Source organism: Ambystoma mexicanum, chromosome 11, assembly GCF_040938575.1.
Source record: "Ambystoma mexicanum isolate Mex_15411 chromosome 11, UKY_AmexF1_1, whole genome shotgun sequence".
NCBI classification, from domain to species: Eukaryota; Metazoa; Chordata; class Amphibia; order Caudata; family Ambystomatidae; genus Ambystoma; species Ambystoma mexicanum.
The window spans coordinates 1,389,119,058-1,389,134,830 of record NC_090934.1 but is presented as its reverse complement, the minus strand read 5'-3'; the positions used below and the strand labels follow the sequence as shown (position 1 = coordinate 1,389,134,830).

General features: G+C 47.0%; 1 protein-coding gene across 2 annotated transcripts in view; it reads right to left on the bottom strand.

Moving 5' to 3' along the window:
• ADAMTSL3 (ADAMTS like 3) overlaps positions 1-15,773 on the bottom strand; it is a 1,638,295-nt gene that overhangs the window by 310,010 nt on the left and 1,312,512 nt on the right. For both annotated transcript variants that reach the window (XM_069625001.1, XM_069625002.1), the window contains exon 20: positions 14,818-14,971. In XM_069625001.1, coding sequence (XP_069481102.1) covers positions 14,818-14,971 — 154 coding nt within the window. The remainder of the gene's footprint in view (positions 1-14,817; positions 14,972-15,773) is intronic.

Genomic DNA, 15,773 nt, shown 5'->3' with positions numbered 1-15,773 from the left:
GGTGTGAAGGAAGGATGCCCGCTTGCTGCTCTACTCTTCAAACTTTTCATTTCAGACTTATCTTTGGCATTTAAGGATCAAAGGATTTTTCCGCCATTAGTAAACGGCCAACAAATAAGCTGGATCATTTACGCTGATGACATCGTGCTTATAGACTCCACTTCAATTGGGCTCCAGAGACTACTGATTGCGTTTCAAAACTACTGCCTGCTAAACGACCTACTAATCAACTCCAACAAGTCGAAGATCATAGTGATTGGAGGCGGTTCGAAAGCACGCCCTCATAAATCTCGCTGGCAAATAATGGATAAACAAATGGAAATATCAAATAGCATAAGATATCTAGGCGTGCAATTTAACAATTTGATTCGTGAGTGGGATTGGACACAAGATCTGGTGGCCCGTATGCAAATGTTTGCACTGCAAGGGGCAAAACTGCACACGGCATATGCCAAATTTTCCTTCAAACCAATCATAACCTTCTACCTACAAAAAGTGACGCCTGCAATAACCTTTGGAAGTGAATCAGGCTGGAACATACCCCAGGCCTTGTGGAATAAGCTAGAGGGAAACTTTTGGCGGAAAGTCCTAAGGCTGCCAAAACACTTGTCAATGACAGCGATACGATACGAATTATGCACTGAGTCACTCTACGGTACAGTCCTGTGGAAATCCATCTCCACCTTGAGAAAAATGATGCTGGTTCATGCCACAATACCATACAAAATTTTGCAGGCAGTCTCAGAGCACCCTTCTGCTGGTTTGCTAAACAAGTGGAAGGACAAGCTGATTAGCATTTTACATAATGCCGACATTTCTCTTGAGACTGTAATCTTGAGACCGCAAGTGGCAAAACAAAAATTGCGACAACAAAATTGGATTGTAAATGAGGAGGCAAGAAACAAAATGGCTTTGTCCTTGGACCTTGGAAGTGCCTTGAACAAATTGGACGTTTTGCCAAAATTCCTGGACAGATTTCCTTCAAACTACCATAGGAACATGTTCCTTCGATTACGCCTCAATCTCTATAAAACCAAAGAGATCCTCGTAATGCGGCGTGAGATATCTCCAGCGGAGGCTCAATGTCGTTTCTGTAACCATGCAACAGAATCATTACGGCACTTAATCACTGCTTGTGAGGCGATTGCTGGGCAGCGCAAGCTGCACTTAATCCATTTTGCTCCTTTATCCGGAAATATGGATGCATGGTGGAATTATTTGATTGGTGGCATAAATACTCAGTTAATTTGTGCCACCATAAACTTTCTGGACTCTTTAGATTTATCCAATCTGGAGGGCCTGGTCTGAGGGCTGAGCATCCCTTGGTTTCCGTGATTGGTTTCCGCGATTGGGAATGTGTGGATACTAGAAGACAGTAACTGTAACTTAAAGTTGTCTTTCCTTTGAACAAACTAATGTTACATAAAAAAATTAAAATAAAAAATAAAAAATTGTTGCCTCAGTGCTGGTGGGTGGCTGTGAAGCAATGGTTGCAGCGTCTCAGACAATGGTATCGACTGCAGCATGACAACAGTCAGCAGTGCCATCAGTTGCAGCTCGATGGGGCTCAACTGGCTCGAAAATATCCTTTAAGGCAGACGCTGGTTGATACTTGTTGATGCACTCCTACTAGCTTCTTCACTGGGCTTGTATCGTCCTTTAAGGTGGCCGGCCCAAAGCTGAGAAGAGTTACAGGCAACAACCTTGTCATTGGTTTGGTTCAAAGACTCTCTGGCACTTCCCACTAGGAAGCTTGCTGGCAAAGCCTAGCAGGGCAAACTGTGTGCTGGCTGGGTACCAGTTCTGGAGCTGCTGGATGGTCCTTTGTATTCCTTATCTCCCTCTGTTCCCTAGGAGATGTTTAGGCAAGAGATCTTGCTTCCCTCTTTGGAAATCCTGGCCTTCCTTCACTGGCTCTTATGGGTACTGCACAGAGTCCACCCTCAGGGCTGGGCAACCCAGTTCAGAGCTCAGCTGGGATGCAAAGGGAGAACGATCATCCTCTCTGGAACTGTGGGAGACGTGCATCTGGTGAGCAGACATGAGCCGAACGGGAAGCAATGGACAGAGAAAGGGGGGAACGTGAATCTGGTCCAAGCTGGAAGGATCCCTTGCTCTGCTTCCAAAATAAACCATTGGGCACCCCTGACCCTGACGAAGCACCTGCAAGGAAGGTTGCACACCCGGGCCGATTCAGAGGTCTGCAGAGCTGCTGCAGAGCTCACCGCCTACCCGAACGCTACCAGAGTCTCGACGAACAACACAGCTGCTCGGGAAACACTGGTACCTACAACACAGAAGCTAACTGGTATACGAGTTGCCCGAGAGGCATTGGAGGTCTGGGAAAGTAAGGGGGTGAAGGGAGAGTCTGGAGCAAAGGGGCCTGGGACCCTAACAGGACATTGCAAGTCTGGGACCTGGACCCATATGAAAGCAAAACCATAAGTGGGTCTGGAACGCCGAGGAATAAGAGGGCCTGGACCCTGAAGACACATTGCAAGTTTGGGACCCACACCCATATGCAAGTCAAAGTATAACAGGGTCTGGCACACTGAGAATAACCAAGAGAGAGGAGTTGTATGTTTGGCAAGAGAGTGAACCAAACAGATACGACAACAGAGTGCAAGTCTGGGACACACACCCATATTAGAAGTCCAGATTAAAAGGGTCTGGGACCCTAAGTGAAAAAGGAGAAAACAAGGGAGAATGTATGCTTGGCGCAAGAGTAAACCAAGCAGACACAATCCTATATTGTCTATATCCATTAGAGGACAACAGAAAGTAAACCAATTTGTTCAGATCCTTGTGAGTCTGGGACCCGAACTCACATAAGAAGTTGAGAACAAGAAGGTCAAGAAACAGGAGAGTGCGGAGGAGATAATCCTATGCTTGGTAGGCTAGTGTGTCAAGTTACTGGGATATGAAAACTGTGAATCTAAGAAGTGTATCCTTGTGAATTGCTGAGTGAAATCTACCAGAAGGGATACAGGGCTCAGAAGTCCAAAAAACGAAATGAAACCAAAAGAGGTCTAAGGGAAAGAAAGACAACCCTAGCCTTGGAATCCTATACTTTTCAACATTGTTTATTTTATCCCGTTTGATTGCCCGAGAGACCGGGGCCTTTTCTGTTTGTTGGAAGTACCAAGAACACTTTACTTTAGGGACAAAGGTAAGCTTTTGAGACATGACAGTGATGGACAATTTCGTTTTGGACATCCTGACATCTTCATCCCTTTTCTTTGATGCAGGGAAACCTCTCTTAGCTTTAGGGATAAGCTAAGAAAGTCAACCCTTTCTTGATTATTACAAGTTTATACCCCAAAATATGCCACCATTGTGTCCGTGCCTTACTCCAGCACCCTTACAGTGTACAGATAGCAATGTTCCAATAAGGAGGGGTCATTAGTCCATTGTTTCTGTTACTGCTTGGCTGTGGTGCTGTATCATTCTGTATCAAGTACTGACTCGCTGGGCGGGCAGTATAGCTGCTGTTGGCTACTGTAAGGAGGTTACCTTGATACAGTTGGCCAGTTCAGCATCTTCTGGCTTGAGAACCCTGGAATGAACTCCAAGCAGATCCAACCACTAGTGGTAAGAATATCCTGGACTCTAATGTCTTTACACGCTGATCCCGGTGCAGTGCATGCAAAACACTTGGGTGGTGGGGTGGCAGTGCCTTATAAAAGACAATTCTTTCCGCTTGTTTCTTGCTCTGCCGCTTCCCTGAATTGCAAGGCCTGAGTTCTCAGATAGGATTTCCCCATGACATAGTGCTTTCTGGACACCTTCTGTTTGGAGCTGCATTATTTCTGCTTTCTGATTGGGGCTCCATTCCCTCTCCCAGGTTTTTGAGAGGCCTGCGGCCATCAGGGTACCTATTTCTAGGCTGCTTTCATTGGCCAAGAAGATCGCCTAGAAATCAGTCATGTCTGGAATCGTCTACCTGGCCCGCAGTCGCTGCATGTCTTCTGCTCCAAGTCATCAGAACAGTCCTGCCTGAACTTCAACAGCATTCAGTTGGTGTCAGCCTTCCTACTGCCTTACCCTGGACACCTGACAGGCTGTTTGGGACACAGCTTGAACAAGCTCCCATCCAAAGTCAACTTCATTCTTTTAAGTCATTTTGGGATGATTTCAGTGGATTCAGGGTTGCCACCCAAAACAGACCTTATCCACCATGAACTTAAATCGAAACTAAGTTTTTTTTATGGCAATCCCCGCATTTGGAGGGACATGGTGTCAATGCACCTCACAGGGACATAATGCTAAGGCTCTTTACAGGGCAGGGTAACCCCAAGGTCTCAGGGTTGCAATCCATCATTCACTACAGTGGGATCACCACAGATATGACCTGCGCAAATGCATTTTAATATCGCATATATTGATATGCAGGGCACGCAATGTAATAGTCATGCATGTAGGGGTTAATCGAACGTGTTAAATGCCCACTAAGGTCATATATCCCACTTGGGGGTGTTATCACAGTCAGACATATCTGGCATCCATATGCAGCGGGGTGTTCAACGTTACCCCTGCTAGACTACACTGGTTGGTTTTACAGAGCCGTATCACAGCAGTTTTCCACCACTAACCTGGTCTTGGTAGCTCAGGAAGCAGCCTGTGAAAGGGACGTGTTGTAGAGTGTGTTTACATCACTAATGTCACAGGTTTTACGTGTGACGTCATGGTACGTATATATGATTATTGTTTCCCCCAATATGGCGACTGCGAGAAAGACTTGTGTGAAACCAACGCACGTGGGCATGGATACTCCCTGTGGTGGCCCGCCTCTGGTCACCAGAACGGGCCACAGATGATGTCGGTACACCGACCAAGGATCAGGATGCTGCGGGCACGCAGCATGTGAGGGGCAGGGATCACCCTGCACCGTCCGGATCACCGGCTCCAGCTATCCCAGTTGGGGGCACCCAGCTCAGGTCAGCCGTGGCGTGGGGTCAGCCAGACCAAGGCTGAAAGCCTAGGCCACGGACACGTGGCAAGGCCCAGAACCAATAACTCCACACAGACACGATTTGCCGCTTCCTGGGGCTCTGCTGCACTGCTATCCGCGTGCCAGCAGAGCCACTTTTATCAGAGGAGCGTCATGACACAGTCATGATGCTCACATAAAGGAAACCACTATACCAGCACACCACATCCCTCCTTTATTATAACAAAGAAAAACCACCACCCTCTACCAACAAACAGTGACCCTCGGCGGGGTCTAACTTGGTGCATTCTAGTCCGAGCACCCATAGGGCTCCTACATCATCACTGCAAACATAGGGTGCATTCCAGTCCGCGCACCACCTAATAGCTACTCATGAACTTCAACTTTTGGCACTACACAACAAAACCGGTGTGTTCCAGTCCACACACCACAGGCCCAATCGTGGACAGGTGGAGTTCAGAAGATTCTGGGGTCGAATTGGCCTGTGGCGTTGTCGCAGGACAGGAAGAATATGTTTTCTTTATCAGCCTCGTCTCCCGCATCATACAGCCTTCTCCCTTGATCCTCCGCCGCGTGGACCGCAGCCACTCTGGGGATCTTCTTCCCCCTTGACTCACTCCCCTGCGATGTCCCTGCCATGCTGGCTGGTGTTGGGATGAGGCACACCCGCATGAAGTGATCCACCTTCCCGCATCTCCCACAGATATGTCCTTTTGGCGGGCAGTCCTGCGGGTGTGGGAGATCCCACCTGCTCCGATGACATAGTGTGGCGTTGAGGTCTCTCCTTGGTCAGTCTCCCCGCCTCACCGGCTTTCCTCCTTGCCACTTGCCGATGGCTGACATTTCCTCCAGCTTGACCCGCTGCATGGAGACCTCCAACTTGAGGTGTTGTCTGGATGAGTCCATGACCGAGGCCCGTACCTCTGCTAGTTCCTGAGCATGGCCCAGGTCCAGGATCCGTTCTAGGGTTAGCGCAGGGTCCCTCAGGACTTGCTTACGCAGCTTTGAGGAACTGCAACCATAGATGATCTGCGCCCTGATTTCATCCTCCGCAAAGTTACCCAGGGCACAGGACAGTGCAATGCCGCACAGTTTCCCATGGAATGCATTGAGGCTCTCACCTTCTTCTTGCCTCACGTACCTCATCCGAAACCATTCGTAGTCCCGGTTGACCATGGGACGGAAATATTCATTCAACGCGACAATGGCTGCATCATAGGACTGATCTGCAGGCCTTAATGTCTTGAATAACCTTTGAACAGCGAATCCAGTGGAGTACAGGAGGGTCGGGCGTTTGGCGTCGTTGTTCATTTCCACCGCCTCAAAGTACAGCTCCAGATTCTCTACCCAGGCTGTCCACCGGGGTCCCAAGCTGGCCGACGCACCCACCACGTCAAAGTGCTGTAGTGGCGCTAGCTGTCCCCGACATACCCCTTCATTTTCGTCCGCCATGATGACCACTGGTCGGGCACACTAAGCGGCTACAGGAGGTAGGTCTTGGGGTGCCTCTCCCCTTTTCAGCCGTCCCAGAGGGCGCACGAGCGCTCCTTGGGGAGCCGCTACCCTTGGGATGTTGTAATTGGTAGGAATGGATGACACACACACTGTTCCTTGGCCCTCCTCTGGTGAGATCCAGAGGGCGCAAGAGCACTCCGGGTGGAGCCGCTACCCCTAGGACCTGGGCAGGCACAGACCTCAGGGGGTTTTGATGACACCCCTCTCTTCCCCTTTGCAAGGATGTCCATTGTCCTGGGGCTATTCCTTGATACCTGTGTGTGTGAGACTAAGAGGCAGCCTGATGTTCCCTTTACTTCACCACCGGGCCGGTTCAGTTGGCCACACCCCCCTTTTCCTTAGGACTTCCACCCTTGAGGCCACGGCTGCAACAGGCCCCACCACGGGCCCAGGAGAACACGCACAGTGTTACCACTTTCACCCAAGTGTGGGCGACGGAGGAACCGGCCCCTCCTCCTTTCTTTGTCCAGGGCAGAGTGATTCCCCTTTTTTTATTTCCATGCCGCGCCCGCCAGCCCCAGGTGACCCGTGCCTCTCTCCTGCACGAGGCCCCTGGGCCGTGAGCAGCGCGGGCCGCACCCCCACAACTCCTGGGCCAGAACTGCAATGCCCGGAGGGTTGGCCCCTCCCCTTTTCTTTTGTCCTGGGGCCGTGGACTCACACAGCGCGCGCCGCCTTCACACGGTCCCCGCCTCCGCTGAAGCGTCTTCCACAACGGCCGCACTTGCTGGCACCAGGCGAGCCGCACAGCACAAGGGTCCTGGGCCGCGAATAGCGCGGCTCTCCACCGACTCCCTTGTTGATCGGTCCACCTGCTGGGGCCACGCCCCTTTCCTTTGTCGGCCGCCGCCGGGCCTGCTGGGGCCACGCCCCCTTATCGTGTGCAGCTCCACCCCTCTGATGAGCCCTCTTGATGGCCGGGCCGGGTGTTGGTGGGTCCCCGACAACACAGGGGGTGCGTGGACTCCTCACTCGCCTGCTCAGAGGCGCCTTGCGACCCGTGCACCGCAGGCTGCACGGGACACAGACCTCCTCATCGCCAATGTGGTGGCCCTCCTCTGGTCACCGTTACGGGCCACAGATGGGGTCGGTACACCGAACAAGGATTAGGACGCTGCGAGTACGCCGTCCGCGTGCCAGTAGAGGCCCTTTTATTAGAGGAGCGTCATGACAAAGTCATGACGCTCACATAAAGGAAACCACTAGACCAGCACACAACACTCCCTAACTAGGGGAAACCCACAACTCTGTTAGCACCTAACATAGCAGTCAAGGGCCTAACCTATTATATACAACCTGTGATCAGACATTATTCTAATTTCTTCATGTTCGCTTGACATATGCACAATGCATAACATGACGTGGCAGGTTGCGGGACTAGATGCGTTTTTTTTTATCTGTTTATAAAGGTTACAATAGTGAAGCGGTGTATACCGGCAACCCTGAATAGAGGGAAAAAGAACTTGCAGTAGCAATGGAGGCTAATACAGTAATCTAACGAAGAAGCGAAGGAACCATAGATCATATTGAGAGGTAAATATATTGAGGACATGTATTGTTTCTTAGACTGCTTTTGCAAGCGAGGCCATTCAGACAACACAAGAACTTCAGCATTTAAACGTAAACAGGCCACAATAACTAACGTAAAACGTACAACATAATCTCTTCTATTATTGTCAGGACGCTGAACTGAGCAATTATAGATCCATTGGGGAAAGCCCTTTCACTTTTTAACCACCATTTATGAACGTAGCCTAAGGAAGGTGAGGCATTCTGGTTTGTACGATTAGGACTTCTTTTGTTTTAAAGGGGCAGCTGGGACACTTGCATGAGGTTGTGGTCAGCCACAATTTGCCCTATAACATTGGCACGAGTCATTTCTACAGACATAGGGAGCACACTCCAAGCAGTAGCTCTTTAGGAGTTTTTGGAATGTATATGTAATTGCAATTGTAATTGGTTATTTATGCTTAATACCTAGAGGTTTGTAAGTGCGTACCGGGGATCGAACCTGTGTTGCTTTGCATCGTCTTGTTTCGAAGGAGAGCCATGTTGCCCCTGAGCTATCCTCCTGGCACTAATGGTTGCAATAAACTATTTGTTTATACGCAGTACACAAATATGACATATCGGACATTGAGGAGAAACTTGGGCACCGGATGCATGGATCACGCACACCTAGGGATTGGCCAAAGTGACAATGTATGTCTGCAATGATTCCTAATGTGATTTTTTTGTTTCTCGCCCATCGTTTTCCTCTTCTCTTTTTTTTGTATTTTGATAACATCCTTTTTCCTTGTTACTAATTGTTTTTTTCTCTTTCCATACAAATGCCAATTTATTTCTATGGAAAGTGTTGTGTATTAGGTTATGATTTATGACATGTTTTGTTTTATAAATTCTGCATGTATAGCCCAGCCTTGAAAAAGACCAGCAATGCTCGAAACACGTGTTGGCACAAGGGCATTTGCACCAATAAACTATTTAATCACTGATATATGGAATTAATACAATTATCAGTAATCCCAACATAGGCATTTCTTTATTCAGAAGTATTTCTAACTAATTGAACTGCTATGTCTGACCAGTCTTTAACTATCAGTTTTGGAGCAGTTCTAGGGAGTCAGGGTGCAGTAATTATTTGTTGTTAAGCCATGAACACGGACACTCGGCATTTGGCCAAAACGTACATTTAATGTACAGTTTGTTTTACAGAATGTGTACATTTGGCTCTGAGGATTGATACAAAGACTTTGGGTGTTTATTGACTCTGTCCACACTGATGGATGCTTCCAGTAACCGAAACGTTTCTCAGCTGTAGGGGGAAGGGAGGTGGGCGGTGAGAAGCATCACAAAAACAGGTATTGTTTACATTTATTGCAGAGTGGCTTTACCTGTAGAGGTGGCAGCAGTCCTGGATAACGCGCTTCAACAATACATCCAGGTTCCCAAGTGTGGACATCATAACTAGGAACAATTAAAGGGCATTCCAACAATAATCAAAATGGCCGCAACTTGCTGCAGTATACTTTACGTCACATAGCGTGTTCTTCACGTGACTGTGGACCTGTATTGTTGTCATGAAGCGGTGCACAGATCCAGGTGTTAAGGTAGGCAGGCACGCCCTTTCTCTTTAAATCCAGTCTGTGCCCCGTTTCGCGCCCTCGTGGGCCCCGTGCCTTTCCACGCGTTGCCCGACTGTTATGATGGCAAAGGCTGCCATCACTCTCCACCCAGTCATTTGCAGAACTGGGCTGCCATCGAGCTATCCGCAATTAATTAAATTCAGATGGACCTGCAGCTCCAAATATTTCAATAAACCCCATGCCAAGGACATTCCTGAAAATCCTGGGGGATGCCTACAGTGGCGCTTAGTTCTTCAACATCTTGGCACGCGAGACTGAAAAGCAATTCAGGAGGACTGGTCTCATAGAATATTAGCATTTCTGATTAATTAATCCAATGCATGTTTCCAGTCAGATCATCTCAGTGAGTCCCTGTTTTTCTGGATAGAGTTTGCATATCAGAGCCAAAGCAAGAACCATTGCTCTTAAATTGATCTTTGTACTGTCAGAGTTTTTAACTCTCACACAAGCATGTATATTATTGGCTGAGAGGGATGTTTCTTTGGAAAAAAAGACTTTTTGCCAGGAACTTGTGCAGTGCTACTTTGTAGCAGGGTGAGTCAGCCAGACAAAAAAAAACAAACACATCTATTTAAATTAACTGGAAATATTGAAAGTAGTAATTCTGTCCAGAGTGTATGGGTGCCCGTCCACACAGTGGCAGCTCCATCCAAAAGGCTCATTTGGCAATAATGAATTTCTTCTCAGCCAAGCCCTTCTGAGGAGGACTAGGCAGAAAAGCAGGGGACCAAAAAGGTGCAGAACTGAGCTCTGGCTGGGCCTTTGAGCTAAATCTCCTTGGGGTTCCTTAACTCTGAAGGCCATCATCAGATCTTTTCTGTCACCTAAGAAGGCAACCCAACTGCACGCTACATTAAAAAGTGTGTGTGTGAGTGTGTGTGAGTGTGTGTGTGATACGACTGGCCACAAACAAGTATGCAATGTTTGCAACAAAACAACACAAGGGGAGTCAAGACGTGCTTGAAGATTGCCCGAAATTAAAGCGAATACCCCTGCAGTCAATATTTCCTCCTGTGTCTAGTCATTCTCTCCACACAGTCTAGGAAATGCTGAACCCCCCACCCCCACCGAGACGAGTGATCCAGAGGCAAGCACTACGGATAAGCATCGAGATCTGAAACTGGTGCCAAACAGAGAAAGGCCCACAGTGCCTGGAGGTTAGAACAATGGGCCTCATTGTGAGTTACGATATGATATGATGGGTTATTTATAACATGCTTACTACCCAGAGGTTTCTAAGCGCGGACCCAGGGATCGAACCTGTGTTGCTCCGTGTCGTCTTGCTTCCAAGGCGAGCACGTTGCCCCCGAGCTATCCTCCCGAGACTGGCAGTACGTCAGTGGTAAATCCAGAAATGTACTGCCAAAATCAATTACCATTACTACCACTGGGTCCCATGGACTTACCACAGGATTAGAAGTGGTGGCACTGTGGTGTTAGTCCCCATGGGGAATTATTTACAATTACCACTAATGGTAATTCTGCTGCAGTCATTCTGACAAATTGTGGCTGTAAGGTGGATAATTGAAGTCAAGTTTTTGCTGGACATACATTCTGCACACCACCGCCAAAACTCATAATACAGCAGTGCAGTAATGTGGCAGTAACTGAATTATCACCACTTTTTGTTGCACCACCGTACTTGTAATTAGGCCCATTCCTATCCTGCTGCCTTGCTGTAAAACATGGCAACACACAGGCAACGTCTTGTGGTGCATTGTGTTGTATGTGATACTGGAGAAGGGGAAAGAGAGTGTCTGCATTCTGCAAACACATGGACTCACTCACAGGGAAAGTGTCTGACTACCTGTTTCCCTGCTAGAAGGAAAGGGGTGCGATAAGTGGCTTGTTGTGCCACCTTCCAGGGTGTTCTGCTTCCTTTCATGATATCAGAACACACAGCATGCATATTGTGTGGGTTTTCCTTGAGTTTGGAGTGACATGGCCCTCTCAGCTAAGAGACCAGTGCATATATCTGAAATCGGGAGCAAGAATGCCCAAAGGTGAAGTCTCTCCTTCATTATAATGGATTATACATTTTATTACCGAATCAGAATAGTACTTTGTCAGGTAAGACTTGAATAGTAAACACTTTTTGTGGAAGTTTATGAAATGCAATTGATTAAGGTATTTCACAAAAACCTCTGCAACATACCATATTCCATGCTGGCTTGGAGCTATCTGACAGAGTGGCCTGGCATGAAATCGACACATTAACAGGCCCAACTAGCGCTGAGAAGTGGGCACTTGCGTTCTCGATAGACTGCATACACTGTGCCACGTAGGATTTCAGGGCCCAGGTTAGAGAAACATTGCGCCGGTGCAAGTGCAATTTTGTATGGTATTAGCAACAGTGCAAAGCTTGCCGTAGTGCAAAAAACACTGGAGTCATATTAGAAAACCTATGCACCAGGGCAAGTGCAATTTTGTATAATATTATCACTTGGTCAAAAAATGGCTGAGTGTCAAAAACATATACCTTGAACGCATTGTTGCACTAGTGCTGATACCATTCCTTGTTTGCACTCGAGCAAACTTTGTCCTGGTGCAAGAATGCATTGAAAGAGTACGTTTTTGCCGAAAGGCAAACTTTGCCCTGGTGCTAATACCATGCAAAATTGCATTTGGTATCGCGCAAAGGTTTTCTAATATGGGCCCATTTTTTGTGCACTAGGGCACACTTCGCGCTAGTTCTAAAACCATGGAAATATGCCCTTGCACCAGTGCAAGGTGTCTGTAATCTGGGCTCTGGTGTCATGTGTTTCTTGACTGGCTTATGGCCTGCCCAGATAATCACTATTGGCTAGAAATCCACCAAATTACTGCCAAAATCGGTTACCGTTACCGCCACTTGATCCTGTGGGTTTACAATGGGATTACAAGGGTTGGTAGGGCGGTATCAGTGCCCATTTTCGGAGTCTAGGACTCCATGGGGTTTTTGGCAGAATAACTGTGATCGGTAATTACACCGCAGTAATTCCGTTGATTTTCCGAGAAAAAGTGGAGGCTTCACCGGCAGCTTGCTGCTGGAGGTAAATCCTCCACTTTTTCCTCCAACCTCAGATTTTGGCAGTGCAGTACTTCAGTTAAAGTGACGGTAAGGGGATAACCACCACTGTTGTACCGCTAACCTGGAACCTGTAATGAGGCCCAGTATCTTTTTTATTTTTTCCCCATGAGCATCTTTGCCTTTCCATAGATACCAATGTTCGTTCACATCACCCGGCTTGTCCTGTCTGCCACGACAACCAAGAAAGACTTGAATTGCCTTTCCTTGCCCCAATGTTTGCCCTCCATTAACAAAAGGTATTGAGCGCGCTGTCAAAATATTCAGTCATTGAGACGGTATTTCCCAAATTGACCTTTTCAAATTGGCCTTTTGTCCTAATTGACCTAATAATAGTGGTCCTAATTGATCTTCTGCACAATTGACCTTACCTTTATTTTAGTTCTTTTATGTATGTGTGGGTTGGGTTTGGGTTAATAAATAATATAAGGGCATTGGGTGGGGGGTTGCGTGGGGTTTTGGATTGGGTGGGGCATTGCGGGGGGTTTCCCCCCCGCATATATGTATATATGGCCTAATTGACCTTTTAAATTAGATCAGTTTTCCCACGAACAATTGTCATTAGAGCAATTAGTATACATCCATTGAGACTGCTAAAAAATGCAGACACAATTTTCGAAAACCCATATAAAATTCATTGGTGTAGATGTATGCCAAAATATTATGTCTGGCACTTGTCCATTGTTGCCACTCCGAGTAGTGGTAGTAGTAATCGAATGTGAGTCATTTTGTATCAAAAGCTCATTCCGAAGATGTTATTGACGGAGAACCAAAGAGTGCTTTGTGGGTTCAATTAGGGGAAATGACTAGTTCCCACATTTCTATGCTAGACGATTACCCAAGGGTGGATCTATAAACAGGATTTACTCTTTAGTTGTCATTTCTTTTTGATGGGTGGCACAGCAGGCTACACTTAGGGTTAGTAATTAGCCAGGCAGGGAGTAGTTAGCACTACACACATGGTCACTTGTTCAAATTCAACAGTTACTTTACAGGAAAAGTGTGTTGGGATTTCTTCACCATGTCCCGGGTGCCTTGATTTGCGGGGTAATGTCTCCAGCTCTAGAATATCATGCCAGACCCCTGCAGTCTTAAACCTTTAGTGAGGGATCCTGGGATACTTAGTCTAAAACATCTGGAGGGATCGAGCACGGAGACCTCAGCCACAGACTGTGCACGCAAAGGTTGTCTGTGCAACCTTATTATACACTGCGCTGACCTTGTTGCTGCACACCATGATTGAAGGAGAGTGCTGCAGTCGCCGATCCAGACAATTTTGGGCACGGCAAATTCCACAATAATTAACATAGGGGGTGGCAGACCCCGATGGGAGGTGTAAAGTTCTTGTGTTGAGGGTTTGTGAATGTTAGTGTTGAGTGGTGTTCCTGTGAGGACACAGTTGTCCTTTGGGGGACAGAATGACTCAAGTGTGGCAGGCATGAGGCTGCATTGTGGCAGAGCGTGGCAGAAGGATTTCTAGTCTCTCAATTAGTCTTATTTCCTGTCTTGTAGTTTGGTGTATGTTTGAGTGTGCCTTTCAGAATGTGGGTTAGTTTTTCCGTTGTTTCCTTTGTTGAGCGGGAGGTGTGTAGTGACTTGGCCTCATGTGGTTAGTGTGTGTGTGCAATGCAGTATGGAATGTATGGATCTAAGTGGAATGTGGAACTCACAGGGATCTTACAGTTCCATGAATGGCTTTGGGTGGACTGCAGCATGGGAGCCATAGCAGAGGATGTGCCCTCCTGACTCTCCTGTATTACCTTCTCATCTTTGATCAGCAACAAGAAGCCCTCCTTCTATAGAAATAAAAAACAATAATATATGCCCCATGCTAAACGGTCTGAGATGAAAGGTACTGTAACAAAACAGGGCATGACCGCCATTGCCAACTCAAAAAGTATTCAGAAAAATGTGTTATCAACAATTGTAGAACAAAACTAGCCTGCACAAGTTCACGCAAAGATATGACCTACATTGTAGCTGCTAAACTGTTGTACACAGTATTGTCCTGATTAGAACAGAATAAACAGCATTATGATTCAGCTTTGGTCTATAAAATCTCAATACAATATATTTTAAAAATAGAACAGGCGATAATTGGCCAGACTCTAGCAAGACCCCTTCAGAAACACACTTACTATTGCAGGCATTCATATGACAGGACCTAAAAAGTGGGGGAGCAGGCATGCTGCCACAGAGTGATCCATTGAGTAGGATCTGGTGGCCTTTCGCCGTTGTCTTGTAGCACGCAAGCTTCCTCCTCTGGATCCCCACACCGCATGTGACGGAGCACTACAAAGGCAAAGACATGAATAATGTGAGGTCGTGGATCCGCATTGAAGAAGGTTCTGTACAAAGTTAACACCAAGATTCTCTCCTAAGGACCTTCCACGGTTATTCTGCACTTGCTTTGCCATAGAACAAGACACCACCAAGCCTACACCCCTATTGGTGGCTGTCATTGATCAATCTGGAGGCACTGAGTGCCAGCTGATCCTGACCATCTTAAATGCTGAGCATGCATTTCATTGGGACAACTTGGTCAGGTTTATGGTCATTGCATCAAATTCCTTGCATTGACATGCATTTGCATCAGATCTTTTCCATCTAAAACATTTGCATCAAATGCATTTTTTTTCTTTTTTGGGGGGGCACCCCCAAACCCCTGTTTTTCACCCTTTAAAATTCACCAAAACAAAAATTAACCCTTTACCCCCCAAAAATATGCATTCGATGGACATTTTTTATATGGAAACATTTTGATGGAATGGTATTCGATAGAATGGCATTAGATTCAATGACCAGATACCCTAGGACAGGGGTGCACAACTGATTTTGACAGAGGGCCGAAAGTACCTTACATGAGGGCTATAGTGGGCCGAAAAGTAAATGTGGGCGGGGCGGTAGACGGGGCGTGGCAGGAGGCTTTTTAAACCCCCAAGTTGTACTAAACACATGGAAAAAGAATGTTTTTGAGGGGTAACGATTTTTATTTGCATTTCAAACTTACATTTTGTACTACACATTTTCCATTGTTATAATTTATTTCTATTTAGTTATTGTATCTCGCCTGTTTAATTAACTTATATATATT